Source organism: Ursus americanus, chromosome 12, assembly GCF_024610735.1.
Source record: "Ursus americanus isolate L20-20 chromosome 12, mUrsAme1.1.p, whole genome shotgun sequence".
Taxonomy (NCBI): domain Eukaryota; kingdom Metazoa; phylum Chordata; class Mammalia; order Carnivora; family Ursidae; genus Ursus; species Ursus americanus.
In genome coordinates, this window is record NC_142138.1 from 62,407,600 (window position 1) to 62,429,057 (window position 21,458).

At 35.2% G+C, this 21,458-nt stretch overlaps 1 protein-coding gene across 1 annotated transcript in view; it reads left to right on the forward strand.

The window, feature by feature from the left end:
* The window catches only part of SYCP1 (synaptonemal complex protein 1), a 120,748-nt gene that overhangs the window by 84,252 nt on the left and 15,038 nt on the right, over window positions 1-21,458 (forward strand). Inside the window, exons 25-29 of the mRNA XM_087865756.1 lie at window positions 1,332-1,448; window positions 1,805-1,915; window positions 3,062-3,154; window positions 3,775-3,849; window positions 21,026-21,082. Coding sequence (XP_087721882.1) covers window positions 1,332-1,448; window positions 1,805-1,915; window positions 3,062-3,154; window positions 3,775-3,849; window positions 21,026-21,082 — 453 coding nt within the window. The remainder of the gene's footprint in view (window positions 1-1,331; window positions 1,449-1,804; window positions 1,916-3,061; window positions 3,155-3,774; window positions 3,850-21,025; window positions 21,083-21,458) is intronic.

Here is a 21,458-nt window from a genome sequence, read left to right on the forward strand (position 1 = left end):
TTTTATGTGGTATGAAGTTAAGGGTCCAACTTTATTCCTTTACATGTGAATATCAGTTGTCTCAGCAACATTTGTAGAGATTATTCTTCCTCCATTGAATGGTCTTGTTATTGTTGTTGAAAATAAATTGACCACAGCTGTATGGCTTTATTTCTGGATTTCCAATTTTATTGCATTGATCTATATGTTACCTTATGTCAGTACCACAGTTTTGATTATGGTAGCTTTATAATAAGTTTTATTAAAAATTATTACAATTATTAATTTGGGGGTTATGTTTCCTCCAACGCCATTCTTTTTCAAGATTGTTTTGGCTATTCAGGGTCCCTTGTAATTCCATATAAATTTTAGGATCAGCTTCTCTATTTCTGACAAAAGGTAGTTGGAATGTTGGTAGAAATGTCATTGAATGCATCAAAGGACAGTATCAAGAGAGTAAAAGGCAACCCACAGGATGGGAGAAAATATTAGCCAATAATATATTTGGTAATGATCTGGTATCCAGAATATATAAAGATCACTTCCAATTCAACAACAAAAGCCAACCACAGAAGGACAGATGCTTCATGATTCCACTTTTATGAGGTATGAGTCAAATTTACAGAACCAGAGATTAGAAAGGGGATTAGAATGGGTAAGGAGGAGGGGGAAATGGAGAGTTCAACTTGTATAAGGTTTCCAGTTATGTAAGATAAATTAGTTCTAGAGGTCTGATGTACAGCACAGTACCTATAGTCAACAATACTATATTATGAACTTATAAATTTGTGAAGAGGATAGATCTCATGTTAAAGTGTTTTTATGATATAAAACAAAGGACTAGAAGGAAACTTTTGTAGGTGATGCACTATGTATATTAACTGTGGTGATGGTTTCATGGTGTATGCATATGTATAAACTCATCAAATCGTGTACATTAAATATGTGTAGTTTTTTTTGTGTGTATCTGTTACACCCCAAAACTGTTTTTTTTAAAAGAATATGCTTTTTCTTTGAATCACATGGGTGTTCTATCCAAATGGAATAGTCACTGTAATAAAACCTAAACCTGAGACCAAATAGTTTAAATATTGCTGAGAAATACATTAAAAATAAAAATATGGCTGCTTTTAAAATATTACTTGTCAGGACTAAATATGTATTTTAGTGGAGAAGATCAATTTTGTGAAAAATCACATCTCACCATATGAAAAATGTAAGGAAAATGATCCAGCCGTAATTTCAATGAATAAGTAATGTTTTAAGATTCACAAAACCACAAAATGAATACAGAATATTTTCAAGTAATCCACAGTGTTTACTAATGTTAATGCTATTTTCTTTACTCAAAGGTCAGTAAATTAGAATTAGAACTAGAAGGTGCCAAAAAGAAATTTAAAGAAATGACTGACCGCTATCAAAAAGAAATTGAGGACAAAAAGATATCAGAAGAAAATCTTTTGGAAGAGGTAGGAAAAACTAAATATGTTTGAAGATTTGTTATATTCTTAAAAATTAAGAATTTATATGAGACAGTTAATTAGTTTCTATATAGAAGCTTAAAAGTATCTTTGTTATACTAAGTATTTTATTATTGAGTAGTGTATTGTTTTGAAAAGATTAAGTGATCTTTACAGTGTTATACTGTCATCTCACTTGATAGGACACTCTAAAATAAACCAAAACAGTAATGGATTTTTTACTTGGCTTTCCTAATTTCCTGGTGTTTGCTTTCTGCCTTTTATGTAAGTAGTATATATGGTCTTTGCATTTAAGTTAAATTTGTTTTTTATGCATTGATTTTAAGAAATACTTTATTTGGTAGGTTGAGAAAGCAAAAGCAATAGCTGATGAAGCAGTAAAATTACAGAAAGAAATTGATATACGATGTCAACATAAAATAGCTGAAATGGTAGCACTTATGGAAAAACACAAGGTAATTGTGTGTGTGTGTGTGTGTGTGTAACAAGAACTATTAATTAGAGCCATATTTATGCATAAAGATGGTGAAATCAAGATAGCATTCTGATTTGTCAGAAAATTATGCAGTAATGACTGATTACAGCTAGAATACTCTTTATCTCCCTTTTCTCTAAGTTCAGGTCTTAACCACACAAAGCTGAGTTTGGGTGTCCCTTCCTTGAGAATATCTCTCCTTGTCATTTATTATGTATGGAAGTAATCACTTTTATTCTGAATTTTCCTAGTACTCTCTGACAGCACTTTCCACCCTATATTTATTTAAGTACGTCTCCAGAATATGTATCTGATAAAGGATACAAATATATCCTTTATGTGTATCTAACACATATTAGGCTAAACAGATTTTTATCAGTGGTATAAATAGATGAAAGACTTAATGTTTGTTGTGTTTATGAGTATGCTTTATTTTTTGTTGTTTTAAAAGTAATCATTCTGTTAAGAAATTCAGCTTTATTCCTTTTAAGATCTGGAGAGAAGAGGTGGGCTATACCTACCTATTCATCTTCAGAATGGTGGGATCTAACATATGAAGTAACCAATGAGGATTACAAAGTATTTTAATAATAAATATTAACAAAATTCATAAAAATATTATGAACTCATAGATTTAAACATATTTGGTATGTCTCAGTCCAGTCTATTCCTTGACACTCAAATTGTTCCTCTCTTGGCCAGTAGGAGACTCTTCAAACTAGCTGGCCAGTCCTTTTGAGTTGACCCTAATAAACTCTGACAACTTTTTTGCTTTCTATTATGACAAAATATTCAAGACTCTTCTTGTATTTCTTGCCCCAGATCTCGAATCAGTTACTTTTCTAAGTGGTCTTGGTGTTTCTAGCCTATTTTTTAAATTATGAAATTCAGCATTTCCAATTAAAAAGAGTTTTTTGTTCTTGTGTTTGATTATATTCAAGACTCTTTTTTTGTTTCATTGTTTATTTGAATAAAAATGGCTTGAAAAATAAGAAAAAAGCTCAAATATATCACTGAATTCATTGATGTTTTCTGTGAATATTAAATACATAAAGATACCAGTATTATTAAAACATAATCTATTTGTGTTCTAATACACCTAAAATATTTTCTCTGTTTAATGTAGCACCAATATGATAAAATAGTTGAAGAAAGAGACTCAGAACTAGGACTTTATAAAAGCAAAGAACAAGAACAGTCATCAATGAAAGCATCTTTGGTGAGATACAGAACAAATAGCAGTAAAGCCAATTTTCATATCAGCATGGCTGGTGGTAAAGAATAATATTAAATAAAACCATAATTTTTGAGCTGTAGAAACAAAGAATCTTAGATTTAAAAAATATCTTACAGGTTTTATAGTTAAATGGTTTTCAAATTTTATTTTCTGAAATGGTAGAATAAAGTCTTCATTTCAAATGAATAAATACGAACCCCAGTTAGAAATAAATTTGGAGCTCTGATAGAGATTGGGAGAGGAAGAATGGCATAGATTGGGAGAAGGTGAGGAGAAGAGATATACATAGTGTTAAATATTTCTTGAGAGCAAACTATAAAAATTTTGTCTAAATGAATTCTTTAGTCATGTTCAACTAGCAGCCTTCATATCAGTAGACTTTTAAAGTGAGCACTGGGTGTTATACACAACTAATGGATCATTGAACACTACATCAAAAACTAATGATGTCATAGATGTTGGCTAATTGAACATAATAAAAAATTATATATATTTTATGAGTGAATTTCTGTATAAAACTAAATATGAAACATTTGTTAGCATTTTCACTGTTTTGAGAAATATATGGGTACACTATAAATTTCATGTTTTTTTCTCTTTAGGAGTCTGAATTGTCTAATCTCAAAAATGAACTTTTGTCTGTTAAGAAACAGCTTGAAATAGAAAGAGAAGAAAGGGTAGGTTTTGTGGCATTATAAAGTAACTAATAACATTTAGGTGCAACTTTCTGGGTTTTTTAAATTTAACCTTTTTTACTGAAGTATAACTGTAACTTTGTTTTTATAAACATGTCACATTAGAAAATATATTTGGGTTGCTAGGATTAAAACATAGTTTTTACCCATTAGCTTTTTTTCAGAAGTATGTAGTGTATTCCTTTGTTTAAATATTGAGCATATATAAATATAAACATACTTTAAGAGTAGAAATGCTTTTAGATATAAGTACTTGGAAAATATCTCATATTATAAAATGCTTATATATTTAGATGTGTTTTTAAACTATTCATCAGGTTTCAGAAAAAAATAATGCCTTATATTTGTATAGTACTTTGCAGTTTACAAAATGAATTGACTTACTTTAAAATGACAAATACCATTTATTTTTTTACATTCTATAGGACAGGCACTGTGCTAACTATCCTACTAACATCTAATTTAATTCTTACAACAATGCTTAAAAGCAATACTTATTACCTTCATTTTTATAGGTTATTTATTCATGATCACATAATAAAAAAGTAGAATGCTTAGAAGTCAAATCTAGATCTTGCATGATTCCAAAACCTGTTCTCTTAATCACTCAGCAACAGCCTGGGTAACATGCACTTTCAATTTTAAGATCCTGTCCATTTGTTCACTTTGTTTGCTGTACTTAATTCCTTGCTTCCTTTTCCACTATGAAAAATCTGACACATCTTTCATATTGCAAAGGTGAGCTTACTGTATATAAGTATTCTCCTAGCACTTTGTTTTTTATTAAAATAGTTATGTCATCTGTGCTTCCATTATATTTCAAGGTCTTCACAGGTAAGGATTATATCTTATTTTTGTTTTCCCTTTATCTGAGCTCGGTGCTTTGAAAATTTTCTGTTTTTAATGATTGTTGCCAAAGAAATGACTAAGTGGCTTTCTCTTCACCTATAATAGTAATATATACTTACATTCATCCTATGGTTTCAGTAGAAGAGTAGGATGGCTCCTTCACTTTAACTACTCTTAATATTCTTTTTTTCTAAATGTTTTCCATATTTATTGAGATATACTTGACATACAGTCCTGTACAAATTTAAGTTATGCAGTATGATTTGACCTGTATATATTGTGAAATGATTACCACAGTACCTTTAGTTAATATCCATCATTTCGTATAGGTGCAAAAAAAAAGAAAAAAAATATTCTTTTCCTTGTGTGAGAACTCTTAGCATTTACTGTCTTAACTCTCAGATATCCCATATATCAGTGTTTAACTATCGTCATGTTGTAAATTGCATCCTTAGTACTTATTTATCTTAAAACTTGAAGTTTATACCTTTCACCACCATTATCTAATTCCCGAACCCCCACACCTCTGCCCCGGGTAACCACAAATCTCATCTGTTTTTCTATGAGTTCTTTTTTAAATTTTTGATTCAACATATAAATAAGAATGTACAAGTATTTGTCTTTCTCTGTCTGACTTAAATCATTTAGCATAATGCTCTCAAGATCCATTCATGTTGGGGCGCCTGGGTGGCACAGTCGTTAAGCGTCTGCCTTCAGCTCAGGGCGTGATCCCAGCATTCTGGGATCGAGCGCCACATAGGCTTCTGCACTAGGAGCCTGCTTCTTCCTCTCCCACTCCCCCTCCTTGTGTTTCCTCTCTCGCTGGCTGTCTCTCTCTGTCAAATAAATAAATAAAATCTTAAAAAAAATAAAAAAAGATCCATTCATGTTATTGCAAATGCCAGGATTTCCTTCTCTTTATGGCTGAATAATATTTCATTGTGTGTGTGTGTATGTGTATCACGCTTACCTTATCCATTAATCTGTGTATCACTTAGGTTGTTTCTATATCTTGGCTATTGGAAATAAAGCTGCAGTGAACATGTGGGTGCAGATATCTCTTCAGCATAGTGTTTTTGTTTCTTTTGGATATATTCCCGGAAGTGGAATTACTGAATCATATGGTAGTTTTATTATTAATTTTTTGAAGAACCCCATATTATTTTCCGTAGTGGCCGTACCAGTTTATAATCCCACCAACAGTGCATAAGGGCTTGGTGTTCTTTTCTTTTCTTTTTTCTTTTCTTTATTTCTTTTTTTTTTTTGTTTTACATTTTTATTTATATTCTAGTTAATTAACATGTAGTGTAATATGGGTTTCAGGAGTAGAATTTAGTGATTCATCCCTTACATATAACACCCAGTGCTCATCACAACAAGTGCCCTTCTTAATACATATCATTCATTTAGCCCATCCCCAGCCCACCTCCAGAAACTGTCAGTTGTTTTCTGTAGTTAAAAGTCTGTTTAATGGCCTGCCTCTCTTTTTCCCCCTGGTGTGTTCGTCTGTTTTATTTCCTAAATTCCACATATGAGTGAAATCATATGGTATTTGTCTTTCTCTGAGTGACTTATTTTGCTTAGCATAATACACTTTAGCTCCATTGATGTCATTGCAAATGACAAGATTTTATTCTTTTTGATGGCAGAGTAATATTCGTGTGTGTGTGTGTGTGTGTGTGTGTGTGTGTGTGTGTGTATAGTCTTCTTTATCCATTCATCAGTTGTTGGACACTAAGGCTGTTTCCATAATTTGGCTGTTGTTGATAATGCTGCTATAAACATCAGGGTACATGTATCTTTTCAAGTCTGTATTTTTGTTTCCTTTGGGTAAATATGTAGTGCAATTGCTGAATCATAGGATAGTTCTATATTTAACTTTTTGAGGGACCTCTATACTATTTTCCAGAGTGGCTGTACCAGTTTGCGTTCCCATCAACAGTGTAAGAGCATTCCCCTTTCTCTGCATCCTCACCAACATCTGTGGTTTCCTGTGTTAATTTTAGCCATCCTGACAGGTGTTAGGTGATATCTCATTGTAGTTTTGATTTGCCTTTCCTTGACAATGAGTGATGTTGAGCATCTTTTCATGTGTCTGTTAGCCATTGGGATGTCTTCTTTGGAAAAATGTCTATTCATGTCTTCTGCCCATTTTTTAACTGGATTATTTGTTTTTAGGGTGTTGACTTTGATAAGTTCTTTACAGATTTTGCATACTAACCCTTTATCAGATATGTCATTTGCAAATATCTTCTCCTATTCCATAGGCTGTCTTTTAGTTTTGTTGTTTCCTTCAATGTGCAGAAGCTTTATATCTTGATGAAGTCCCAGTAGTTCAGTTTTGCTTTTGTTTCTCTTGCCTCCAGCAACGTGTCTAGTAAGAAGTTGCTATGGCTGAAGTCAAAGAGGTCGCTGCCTGTATTCTCCTCTAGGATTCTGATAGTTTCCTGTCTCACGTTTAGGTCTTTCATTCATTGGGAATTTATTTTTGTGTATGGTGTAAGAAAGTGATCCAATTTCATTCTTCTTCATGTTGCTGTCCTGTTTTCCCAACTTACCATTTGTTAAAGAGATTGCCTTTTTTCCATTGGATAGTCTTAACTGCTTTGTTGAAGATTAGTTGACCATATGGTTCTGGGTCCGTTTCTGGGTTTTCTGTTCTGTTCCATTGATCTATGTATCTCTTTTTATGCCAGTACCACACTGTCTTGATGACTACAGTGTTTAATATAGCTTGAAGTCTGAAAATATGATGCCTCCAGTTTTGCTTTTCTTTTTCAAGATTGCTTTGGCTATTGGGGTCTTGTGGTTCCATACAAATTTTAGGATTGTGTGTTCTAGCTCTGTGACAAATGCTGATGGTAATTTGATAGGAATTGCATTAAATTTATAGATTGCTCTGGATAGTATAGACATTTTAACAATATTTGTTTTTCCAATTCACGAGCAAGGAATGTATTTCCAATTCTTTGTGTCATCTTCAGTTTCTTTTATAAGCGTTCTATATTTTTCAGAGTATTGATCTTTTACCTCTTTGGTAGGTTTTTTTCCCAGGTATCTTCTTGTTTTTGGTGCAATTATAAATGGGATCAATTCCTTGATTTCTCTTTTTGGTATTTCATTATTGGTGTGTAGAAATGCAACATATTTCTATACACATTGATTTTGTATCCTTTGACTTTACTGAATTCGTGTATCAGTTCTAGCAATTTTTTGGTGGAGTCTTTCGGGTTTTCTATGTAGAGTATCATGTCTTCTGTGAATAGTGTAAGTTTGACTTTTTCCTTGCCAATTTGGATGCCTTTTATTTCTTTTTGTTGTCTTTGATTACTGTGGCTAGGACTTCTAGTACTATGTTAAATAAAATGGTGAGAGTAGACAACCTTGTTCCTGATTGTAGAGGAAAAGCTCTGAGTTTTTTCCCATTGAGGATTATATTAGCTGTGGGTTGTTCATACATAACTTTTATGATGTTGAGGTTTATTCCCTCTACCCCTACTTTTTTGAGGGTTTTTATCAGAAATGAATGCTGTACTTTGTCAAATCCTTTTTCCACATCTAATGAGAGGATCATATGGTTCTTATCCTTTCTTTTAATAATGTGGTGTATCACATTGATTAATTTGCAAATATAGAACCACCCTTGCAGCCCAGAAATAAATCCCACTTGATCATGGTGAATGATTCCTTTAATATACTGTTGGATTCGATTTGATAGTATCTTGTTGAGAATTTTTGCATCCATGTTCATCAGGGATATTGGCCTATAATTTTTTAGTGGGGTCTTTGTCTGATTTTGGAATCAAGGTAATGCTGGCCTTGTAGAATGAGTTTGGAAGTTTTCCTTCCTTTTTAATTTTTTGAGACAGTTAGAGAAGAATAGGTATTAACTTTTCTTTAAATGTCTGGTAGAATTTCCCTGGGAAGCCGTCTGGCCCTGGACTTTTGTGTGTTGGGATATTTTTGATTACTGATTCAGTTTCTTTGCTAGTTATCAATCTGTTCAAATTTTCTATTTATTCCTGTTTCAGGTTTGGTAGTTTATATATTTCTAGGAATTATCCATTTCTTCCAGATTGCCCAATCTGTTGGCATATAATTTTTCACAATATTTTCTTATAATTGTTTGTATTTCTGTGGTGTTGGTTGTGATCTCCCCTCTTTCACTGGTGATTTTATTTATTGGGTCCTTTCTCCTTTCTTTTTGCTAGGTCTGGGTAGGGGTTTATCAATCTTATTAATTATTTCAACAACCAGCTCCTAGTTTCACTGATCTGTTCTACTGGGTTTTTGTTGTTGTTGTTGTTGTTGTTGTTGTTTCTATATCATTTATTTCAGGTCTCATCTTTATTATTTCCCTTCTTCTGCTGGTTGTGGGCTTCATTTGTTGTTGTTGTTGTTGTTGTTTTTTTTTAGCTCCTTTAGGTGTAAGGTTAGGTTGTCCTGAGGTTTTTCTTGCTTCTTGAGGTAAGACAGTATTGCTGTATACTTCCCTCTTATGACCACTTTGCTACATCCCAAAGCTTTTGGACCATCATGTTTTCATTGTCATTTGTTTCCATGTATTTTTAAAATTTCTTCCTTAATTTCTTGGTTAACCCATTCATTCTTTAGTAGGATGTTCTTCAACCTCCATGTATTTGTGGTCTTTCTAAATTTTTTCTTGTGGTTGACTTCAAGTTTCATAGTGCTGTAAACAGAAAATATGCATGGTATGATCTCAGTTTTTCTTATTTGTTTAGGGCTGATTTGTGACCCCGCATGTGATCTGTTCTGGAGAATGTGCACTCAAAAAGAATGTGTATTCTGCCACTTTAGGATGAAATGCTCTCTTTATATATCTGTTTAGTCCATCTGATTCTGTGTGTCATTCAAAGCCATTGTTTCCTTCTTGATTTTCTGCTTAGATGATCTGTCTGTTGCTATAAGTTAAAGTCCCCTACTATTATTGTATTGTTATCAATGAGTTCCTTTATGTTTGTTATTAATTGATTTATATATTTGGGTGCTCCCAAGTTGGGGGCATAAATATTTACTATTGTTAAATCTTCTTGTTGGATTGTCCCCTTTATTATGATATAGTGCCCTTCTTCATTTCTTATTACAGTCTTTGGTTTAAAATCTAGTTTGTCTGATGTAAGTTTGGCTATTCCGGCTTTCTTCTGACATTCATTAGCATGAGAAATGGTTCTGCATCCCTTTGCTTTCCATCTACAAGTGTCTTTAGGTCTAAAATGAGTCTCTTGTAGACAGCATATAGATGAACTTGTTTTTTTTTTTTTTAAATCCATTCTGATAGTCTGTGTCTTTTGATTGGAGCATTTAGTCCCTTTACAGAGTGATTATTGATAGATATGAATTTAGTGCCATTATATTACTTGTTAAGTCATTGTTTCTGGAGATTTTCTCTATTCCTTTTTTTTTTTTTTTTAAGATTTTATTTTGAGAGAGAGAGAGAGAGAGTGGTTAGAGGGGCAGAGGGAGAGAGACCATCTCAAGCAGACTGCATGCTAAGCATGGACCCTGACGCAGGGCTTGATCCCACAACCATGAGATCATGACCTAAGCCGAAATCAAGATCTTGTGGGGCAGTCAACTAACTGAGCCACCCAGGCACCCTTTCTCTATTCCTTTCTTGTCTTTTTTCCTTTTGGTCTTTCTTTCCCACTCAAGAGTCCCCTTTAATATTTCTTGCAGGGCTGGTTTAGGAGTCATGAACCCCTTTTGTTTTTGTCTGGAAAACTCTTTATGTCTCTTTCTATTCCAAATGAAACCTTGCTAGATAGTATTCTTGGCTGCATATTTTACCCATTCAGCGGGTTGAATATATCATGCCATTCTCTTCTGGCCCTGCCGGACTTCTGTGGGAAGATTCGCAAACCTCATCTGTCTTCCCTTGTAGGGTGAGGACTCTTTTTCCCTTGCTGCTCTCGGGAGTCTTTCCTTGTCTATTTTGTGAAGTTGACTATAATATGTCTTGGTGAAGGCCAGCTTTTGTTGAATTCAATGGGAGTTCTCTGTGCTTCTTGGATTTTGATGTTTGTTTCCTTCCCCAGATTAGGGAAGTTTTCAGCTATAATTTACTGAAATGAACCTTCTCCTTTTTCTTTCTCTTTTTCTTACCCAGATTTGGGAAGTTCTTAGCCATCATTTCTTTAGATTAGTTTTTTGCCCCCTCCTCCATCTTATTTCCTCTGGGGCTCTAATAAAGTGTAAATTGTTTCATTCAGTGGTATCCCATAATTCATGTAGTCTTCCTTCACTATTTTTCATTCTTTTATCTTTGTTCTAATTAGATAATTTCTGTGAACTTGACAATAAGTCATTTGATTCTTTCTTCAGCTTGATCAAGTCTTATTTTAATATTCTCTATTGCATTTTTCATTATTCATTGTATTTTTCAGCACTAGAATTTGTCTAGTTCTTTTTTTATGATTTCTGTCTCTGTTAAAGTTCTCCTTTTGTTCATGTATTGTTTTCTTGATTTTATTGAATTGTCTTTCTGTGTTTTATTATAGCTCATTGAACTTCCTTAAAGCAACTATCGTGAATTATCAGGCAAATTGCAGATTTTCATTTCTCTGGAGTTGGTTACTGAAAATTACTGCATTTCTCTGGTGGTGTCATGTTGCTCTGATTTTTCATGTTTCTTTAAGTCTTGCATCACTGTCTTCACAAAGTTTTTATTGGTTACCTTCAGGAGAGAAGTGTCTTCTGTCAGCTCTGCTAGGGATTCTGAGGTTTTCTCAGATCTTTTCTATATCTATATATCTATTTATGTCTGTGTCTATGTCTATGTCTGTATCTATACCTGCGTGCTCTACACTTCTTGTTTGCTCTTTGAGGGGAATTCTTAAGACTATATGCTTTCTCTTGATGCTGCAAAGGCTGGGTGCTGGAAGCCTCTTCTTTGCTCTCCCTAGGGCTTTGTTGAATGATCAGGTTTGTGTACTGTCTCCCAATACTGCAGCATTGGACCAGCTTTCTGTACATGTTCATTAGCCATCTGCAAAGGCTCATGCTTGCCACCCTTAAGGGCATGTGCACGTTGGTGGTGGGGTATTATATGTGTGTGGGTGAGATGTGTGGAGCATTGGGGGATTGCCCATGGGCCAGTTGATCTTCAGGCAAGGTGTCCCCAGCAGCTCTTGGGCAGGCTTCCCATTGGAGTCCATGAAGTGGTTAGGATTTGCATACCTTATATACATTTTGAGCTTTTGTTGCTGTACTCCCAACCCCTCTCACCCCTCAGTCATGTAGTTCACCCTAGTATTCTGAATGGGGTGGGAAAGAAATGGGTCTCTTTAGCAGCATCCTGCACAGTTGGGGAAGCTGGGCATACCTCTTTTGCTCTCACTTTTTCCCAAAGGAAAAATTGCTGTCTGAGAAGTCTTTCTTGGCACTGAACTGTGCTGTCTTGGGAAAGGGGGTGACATGGGTAAAGTGAAACTGTTCTTGTTATCCTCTTCAGTGTGTTCAATCTATGACTTTTTGCTCTGTTGATGTGCTGGAACTTCTCTTCTGGATTCCAGAACTTCCACAAAGGTACTCTCATCTGTGGATGATTGCCAAAATCTGTTTTCTTGGTGAGGAGAATGGTAGAAAACTGCTGTTTTGCTGACATCACTCTTCCCCTTTTCCTAATGAAAGCATTTAGTACTATAAATTTTTCTCTCAGTACTGCTTTAGCTATATCCCACATGTTCTGATATGTTGTGTTTTTGTTTTCATTCAGTTCTATATAATTTTAGATTACTTTGACTTCTTTGACCCATGAATTATTTAGAAATGTGTTTTTAAATTTTCATGTATTCTAAGATTTTCCTGTAGTCTTTCTGTTACTGATTTTAGTTTGTATTTTCTGACCATAATGGAATCAATCTGTATGATTTTTGTATTAGTCTGCTTGGGTTACCATAACAAAAACACTATAGAATCAATACGTTAAACAAATGTATATTTCTTACACTTTTGGAGACTGGAAATCCGAGATTAGGATGCTAGCTAGCATGGTGACGTTCTAGTCAGAGTTCATTTCCTGACTTATAGACAGCTGCCTTTTGGCTATGACCTCACATGACTGAGAGCTCTTTCTTCCTCTTCTGATAGGGATACTAATCCCATTTTGGGGGCTCCACCTCCATGACCTCATCCAAACCCACTTTCTAAAGGCCACATCTCCAAAAACCACACCACATTAGGAATTAAGGCCCCAAAGTATGAATTTTGGGGAGACAGAAATGTTCAGTCCATTCTTTTAAATTTGTTGAGATTTGTTTTATGGCCCAGAATATTATCTGTCTTAGTGGATGATCCATGGGTACTTGAAGCAACTGTATAATATGCTATTGTTGGAGTGTTCTATAAATATCAATTATATCCAATTAATTGGTTGTATTGTTTAGACTATACTTTTGGTGATTTTTTTTTTTTTCTGGCGAGTAGGTATTTCAGTTGTTGAAATGGAGGTGTTAAAGTCCCGAAGTTTGTCTATGTCCCTGCTCAGCTCTTTCATTTTCTTTTTTTAGAGAGGGAGAGGGAAAGGGAGAGAGAGAATCTTAAGCAGGCTCCATGCCCAGCACAGAGCCCTACGCAGGGCTCAATCTCACAACCCTGAAATCACAACCTGTAGCAAAATCAAGAGTCAGTGGCCTAACCTACTGAACCACCTAGGCACCCTTGACTCTGTCATTTTTAAAAAACAGTTTCACTGACAGAATTTATATACCTTTCAATCACCCATTTAAAGTATACAATTTAATGGTTTCTAATCTACTGATAGTTGTGCAACCATCATGGCCATGTAATATAGAATACATGTATCACCCCCTCAAAGAATTCCCACATATATTAGCAGTTACGATCCCCTCCTTTTTCCTTCCATCGCCAAATTCACCAGCTTCAGACTACCACTTATCTACTCTTTGTCTCTGTTGATTCACCTATTCTGGATACTTCACTTAAATGGAATCATATAATATATGGTCTTGTGACTAGCTTCTTTCACTTAACCTTATGTTTTCGAGGTCCATTCACATCCTAGCATATATCAGTACTTAATTCCTTTTTACTGCTAAATAGTATACTATTGTATGGATATACTAGGTTTTATTTATCCATTCATCAGTTGATGGAAGTTTGGGTTGTTTCCAGTTTGACTATTATAAATTATGCTATTATGAATATTTGTGTACAAATTTTGTCTGGGTATATGTTTTCATTTCTCTTCGTTATATATGTAGGAGTAGAATTGCTGGATAATATAATATTTCTGTTTAACATTTTAAGGTACTGCCCAACTTTTTCCCAAGCCAAATGTACCCTTTTAGGTTCCCACTATCAGTGAATGAAATTTCCAATTTTTCCACATCCTCAGAAACACTTTTTTGTTATTGTTTTGTTTTTAAAAATTTTTTTTATTATGTTAGTTACCATACAGTACATCATTAGTTTTTGATGCAGTGTTCCATGATTCACTGTTTGCGTATAACACCCAGTGCTCCATGCAATATGTGCCCTCCTTAATACCATCACTGGGCTAGCCCATCCTCCCACCTCCCCTCCCCTCTAAAACCCTCAGTTTGTTTGCCGGAGTCCATAGTCTCTCATGGTTCATCTCCCTCTCTGTTTCCAACCCCCTCATTTTCCCCTTCCTTCTCCTAATGTCCTCCCTGCTATTCCTTATGTTCCACAGATAAGTGAAACCATATAACAATTGTCTTTCTCTGCTTGACTTATTTCACTTAGCATAATCTCCTCCAGTTCCATCCATGTTGATGTTGGGTAATCATCCTTTCTGTTTCTTTCCTTTGTTGGGGGTTCCTCCTCTTGGTTATTCTTATAAGGTGTGGTTGCGGGAATGTACAGAGTCCAAATTATTGACCATGACCAAGCAAGATGCACCTGTTTTATAGGGACCTTAGGAATGTGGGCCTCTTGTTCTTCCAGCCTGCCTTCCGGGGGAGGAGCCTGCTGAGCTGATTCTCAGGTAACCCTGTTTGGGAAGAGTTGCCCTGCCCTCTGTGGGGGGGGTGGGGATGGGCTCAGTGAGAACTGATTTTTTGGTGCTTTCGTTCTCTCACAGCTTTCCCCGGCAGCTTTCCATGTCTCTTCTGAAAGTCAGAGCAGAAGTGACTGTATCCAAATTTCTGTCTCAGAACAGAGATCTCAGTCTGCTCTTCACTGAGCTCTCCAGGCCGCAGTGACTCTGTTTCTGTCTGTGCTGCTGAAAACCTGAAGCATCCTGGTTTGTGTGCCCCACAGCTGCTCTCCCAGTCCTCGCTCCCAGGGCCAGCATGTCTCTGCCCTTTGTGCTTCTAAAACGCCAGCCGCCCTGGTTTGCACACGTGCCCTTGTAGCTCCAGGTTTCAGTCTGGGGGGCTGCCCTAAAGTCCTTTCCCTGATGCTACCAGCCTGGGAGTCTGTGCCCAGTCCCCAGTGTGGGAGGCTTTTGCCTTCCTGGCGCAAGAGCACGGAGGCTCCCTCCCCCTTCCATTTATCTTCTGGTATCTGTGCGCAGACTCTTGGCTCCCCGCTTCATACCTTGAGACCAACTGCTAATGATGTTCTGTTTGTAGAGATCCAGGTATATCTTCTTACATCTCAGGCTGATTTTGTGGGTGTTTAGAACGGTCTGGTTGATATCCAGCTCGATTCAGGGCACCAATTGAAATAGGGTCCCCTACTCCTCCACCATCTTTCCCCCCTCTGAGAAACAATTTTTTGGATTATAGTCATTCTAGTGATTGAGACATGGTATATTGTTGTTTTGATTTGTATTTCTTTAATGCCTAATGCTGATGAACTTTTCATGTGCTATTGGCCATTTGTGTATCTTTTTTGGAGAAATGTATATTCAGATGCTTTGCCCATTTAAAAATTAGGTTATTTTTTTTTTTTTGAGGATGAAAAATGTTACTTTTATTTTTTTCCATTTTCTTTTTTTAAATTTTTTTTATTTTTAATTTTTATAATAATATTTTTTATTGTATTATGTTAGTCACCATACAGTACTCCCTGGTTTTTGATGTAAAGTTCGATGATTCATTAGTTGCGTATAACACCCAGTGCACCATGCAATACGTGCCCTCCTTGCTACCCATCACCAGCCTATCCCATTCCCCACCCCCCTCCCCTCTAAAGCTGTCAGTTTGTTTCTCAGAGTCCATAGTCTCTCATGCTTCATTCCCCCTTCTGATTACCCCCCTTTCTTTATCCCTTTCTTCTCCTACCGATCTTCCTAGTTCTTATGTTCCATAGATGAGAGAAACCATATGATAATTGTCTTTCTCTGCTTGACTTATTTCACTTAGCATTATCTCCTCCAGTGCTGTCCATGTTGCAGCAAATGTTGAGAAATCGTTCTTTTTGATAGCTGAGTAATATTCCATTGTATATATATTTTTAAAAATTTTTGAGTTTTAAGAATTCTTTGTGTATTCTAGATACTAGTCCCTTATCTGATATAAGATTTGCAAATGTTTTCTTCCATTCTATGGATTGTCTTTTTATTTCTTTTTTTTTTTTTTTAAGATTTTATTTATTTATTCGACAGAGATAGAGACAGCCAGTGAGAGAGGGAACACAAGCAGGGGGAGTGGGAGAGGAAGAAGCAGGCTCATAGCAGAGGAGCCTGATGTGGGGCTCGATCCCACAACGCCGGGATCACGCCCTGAGCCGAAGGCAGACGCTTAACCGCTGTGCCACCCAGGCGCCCCTGGATTGTCTTTTTATTTCTTGATAGTATTATTTGTAGTAGAGACTCTTTAATTTTGATGAAATTCAGTTTACCTAGATGCCCTTTATCCAGTTGGGAAAGTTCTTTTCTATTCCGAATTTGTTGAATGTTTTTATTATAAAAGGATGTTGAATTTTGTGAAATGCTTTTTCTGTGTATACTGAGGTGATTTTTTTGTACTCTACTAATACAAAGGATTACATTAATTGATTTCAGATGTTAAACCAATCTTACATTCTTGGGAGAAATCCTATTTGGTCATGATGTATAATCTTTATATTCTGCTAGATTCAGTTTGCTAGTATTTTGTTGATTTTTTGTGTGTGTCTATATTCATAAAGAGATACTGGTCTGTAGTTTTCTTGTGATGTGTTTATCCTCAGGCTTCAGATCTTTTCACCAACTCAATGTGAAGCCTTAGAGCCCATGTATTTATCTGAGAGGATAAGTTGTGGTTATTTTTCTTAAAAGTAAAGTATAGTTGACACACAATGATATTAGTTTCAGGTGTATAACAGAAATTCAGACAACTCTATATGTTATGCTATGCTTACGCTATTTGTAGCTACCATCTGTCATCATACAATGCTATTACAATATCACTGACTTTATTTTCTATTCTGTACCTTTCATCCCTGTGACTTATTCATTCCGTAACTGGAAGCCTGTATCTTCCATTTTCCATCACCCATTTTGCCAGCCCCCCACCCATCTCCCCTTGGGCAACCATCAGTTTGTGCTCTGTATTTATGGGTCTATTTCTTTTTTTTTTTTTGTAAAGATTTTATTTATTTATTTGACAGAGATAGAGACAGCCAGGAGAGAGGGAACACAAGCAGGGGGAGTGGGAGAGGAAGAAGCAGGTTCATAGCGGAGGAGCCTGACGTGGGGCTCGATCCCGTAACGCCGGGATCACGCCCTGAGCCGAAGGCAGACGCCTAACCGCTATGCCACCCAGGCGCCCCATTATGGGTCTGTTTCTGCTTTGTTTGTTTGTTCATTTGTTTTTTAGAGTCCACATAGAAGTGAAATCATATGGTAGGTGTCTTTCTCTGTCTGACTTATTTTATTTAGCATAATACTCTCTAGGTCTATTCATGGTGTTGCAAAAGGAAGGACCTCTTTCTTTTTCATGGCTGAGTAATATTCCAGTGTGTGTGTGTGTGTGTGTGTGTGTGTGTGTGTGTGTATACATATGCAGTTATTCACTTTTTGCCATTTAACCAATCTCTCTTCAAGCTGTATTTCCTTACCCAATTTTATGAAGGGAAAAGATAAGAATATTATGATTTGGTATATTCTACTTACAGGGTGATAAGAGGGCACCAAGGAAAAGGACAAAATTCATGTGTTTTTTTCAATGAATCACTTCTTTTTGTGTTTATCTGCTCCTTCAGGGGAATCTTTTCTTTCTTTCTTTCTTTTTTTTGAAACTTATCTTTTGACTTTATTGCTGTATATTTGCAAAGATATTGTTCTATATATTGGCAAAGATAATTAATTCTTTATGGGCATGTTTGTTGTGCTTTCTTTGCCCAAGGCTAGAGAGACCAAAATGAAAAAATTTAGTCATTTTTTCTGAAACTTTCACTCTCTATGCATTTTCTAGGCCTCTTTTTTTTATGGACTGCTCACTTATCCCTCAGATCCTTCTTATCAATTCAGGTGTATTAGTGACAGTTATTCTCATTGTTATATGTGTCTACTTTCACCAATATTGTGCAAGTGGTGATTAAGTTAAGAGCCATATTGATCAGAGTCAAATCCTCACAAGTATACTCTGTGGCTCTCATGCTGAGCCTCACTGGAATCCCAAATTATGGCATAAGATTGTATGTTTTTGTTGTTGAATTTGCTTTTGAAGTTCTGAATTCCTTCCTTGTTGGGCATTTGTATATCTTGTTAGAAGAATTGTCTATTGAAATCCTTTGCCCATTTTTTAGTTGTTTTTGTTGTTGACTTATAGGAGTTCCTTATGGGTATTAACCCCTTATTGATATGATATATAATTGAATCATGTTTTTGTCATCTTATTTTGATTTACATATTAATATTTATTTATTTATTTTTCTCTGAAGTGTGTGTGTGTCTGGTTGATTTAAAAGGTGTGTGTAGGGGCGCCTGGGTGGCACAGCGGTTAAGCGTCTGCCTTCGGCTCAGGGCGTGATCCCGGCGTTATGGGATCGAGCCCCACGTCAGGCTCCTCGGCTATGAGCCTGCTTCTTCCTCTCCCACTCCCCCTGCTTGTGTTCCCTCTCTCGCTGGCTGTCTCTCTCTCTGTCAAATAAATAAATAAAATCTTTAAAAAATAAAAAAAAAAATAAATAAAAGGTGTGTGTAGTACTTTCAATTATTTTACTGGTTACCTCTATATTTTTAAACAATATATCTAATACTTGTTACTGCCTCTTCCTGCACATATACAATTTTGTTATTTATTTCGTTAATTGTTGTTGTTAAGATTAATAAAAACATGTATTTGTTCTCTAACCATGATTCTAGTATTTGTTTAATTTGAAATTTATATATATTCAGTTCATCTTTTATGTGAAAGTTTTTTCTTAGTTCTCAATTTTGATCCTAGTCAATACACAATCCCTATTTTGACCTATGTTACTTGCCCATTGGTATGACAAAACTGTTACCGGTAACAATTTAATTTTCCAATTAAGTTGGATTTGTGGGACTGTGATAAACCACCTTCTCTACATCTATCACAGTTTGATGGACCTGAATCTCTGCCTAGGTGAGATGTGACATTTGATATATTTGTTTACATTCTTGATATGGAGGAAAGTTTCAGAGTCTTCCAGTTGGTCCTTCTAAACTTAAAAACTCTCATTTTGAGAGTTAGAACCAATATGGGGGTTATGGCACTTACTTGAGTTTATCTATTCAGACTTTAGTATCTAAAGAAATGACTGCAGATTAGGTTTATGGTTCCATGGGCTCATTGTAAGGTAGACTTGGATTAAATGTCATTTATCACATGACCCCAATATACCCCAATACACCTGAACTAATGAAAAAATAGTAACATTTTGGGTTATAATAATTGGTGTTAGTTAATAGTCAACATCCAATTACCCGTAAGTCTTAGTATTTCAGTGCACAAGATAGTAGAAAGGATATAGTATGTATTTGTGATATTATTGCAAAATCCTTCTGGTAACAACAGTTACCAGGCTTTCTTTTAATTTGGAGGGTTCTAGGTTTATAAATTTATTCAAGTCTGAAATTTGGGTACAGGGCCATCATTCTCTATTCCTGTGTCAGACCATATTATAAGCATCTTTGTGTTATTCAATTTAAATAGGGATCATAGTGGACTGCCTATCTCTTTGGTCTTAGGGAACTCATGATTTGGTAGTTAACCACTACCAAAGATACATGTTTGCATATGAGCTAATAACTCACACCTTGGAAACACATGCTGTATTAGAACAGACTGTAAGTAAGATCTCCAGCCCAGCAAAAGTCTCCAGAATTTTATAGAGACAATGCAGTCATGGGAGGTGCTTTTTCCCTTCTGTCCTCTAGAAGCCTCGAGGAGTCCTCTGAGAGGCAGTGCAATTTTGCTAGTATAGAGGATATAATTTATCCCGGAAGAGAGCATTCTAGCTCTTTATTGTAGACCCCAGTTGTCACTGTAACTGACAATCAACTATCGGTCATTGATAGGATACACAATAAGAATAGTGACTACTATTACATTAGCTTACTACCAGCTTCTTCATGGTGAAGTGAGTTCTCTCGTTAGGAGCAACACTCTGGGAGAGATAGGATGGTGTATGCAAAGGCATTCAGTAAGGTTGATATTGGCATAAGCATCATAGGCAGGTAAGGCAAGTTTGCTTAAAGTTCTGTGTGTTGGAACTTTCCCTTCTCTGAGTACTTTAAGGCTTTCTGGGGGCTGTAACAATTCTGTTCTCCGGGTGACTGTCATATTAAAGGCATAGTATATATTCTTTTCTGTAGGGTGGAGTTAATTTTTCTTTTTTCTCTACTTAATATATACACCCTAATCTCCAGCAAAAGTGGTATGTTATTTCCTAAGTATTTTGTACTTTTTTGTACTTTCTTTTTCCCCCTCATCCTTGTGTATCTCATGTTAAAAGTTCATTATTCAAGGTCCAACCAAAATGTATCCTTTCTCAATGCACAGAAAAATTGAATTCTGGCTCTAAAGGCCCATAATATTTTGGATCTCTTTAGAGCTCTTCACAATTAGTTACTTGTGTATATTCCTTAGTTTATAATCTGATCCATTCACTTCATTTTACAAATGAGAAAGCTGATTCAGAGTTTTCTGTTTTCTTTTTTTTTTTTGATTCAGAGTTTTAAAAGATTCTACAGATACATACTGAAAAGATCAGAATTTTTAAAAAATATAATCAAAACTAAGTAACAAGCACTGTAGAAAGAAACTAATTTGTTTTTCTTTTTTTCTTTTCATTTTATAAGATTTAGAGTTTAGTATTCTCTTTGTTAATACTTCTTAAAAGTATCTTGATAATAGCATTAATTTTTGATAATAGCAGTGACTACATTGTGTGCACTCATTTTTAATAGGAAAAACTCAAAAGAGAGGCAAGAGGAAACATAGTTACGCTCGAAAAAAAGGATAAGGTAAGAGTTTTATATAATTCTCTTGATTTTTCTTTATAACTCAACTTGTTTACTAACATCTACCTGGAAAATTTTTTTGTTCATAAGTAGGTAAGCAGCATCTACTATTCATTTCCAAATACAGAATGTGTTCAGATTATGAAAGTATATATCACATATTCTTATGGAGTTGTTTTGAGTCACATATAATTCCAGTAAAATATGCCCATTATTTATTTCTGTTTTTAAGTAGATTAGTAAATGCCATATATCTTATCTGAGGTTCTAGATATATAAATTGCAAATAATGAGGAAATAATAAAAGAAATAAAAAATTTAAATAGGCTTTTATTTGCTATACTTTATTCCAACAATATTGAAATATCATAAACCTTAT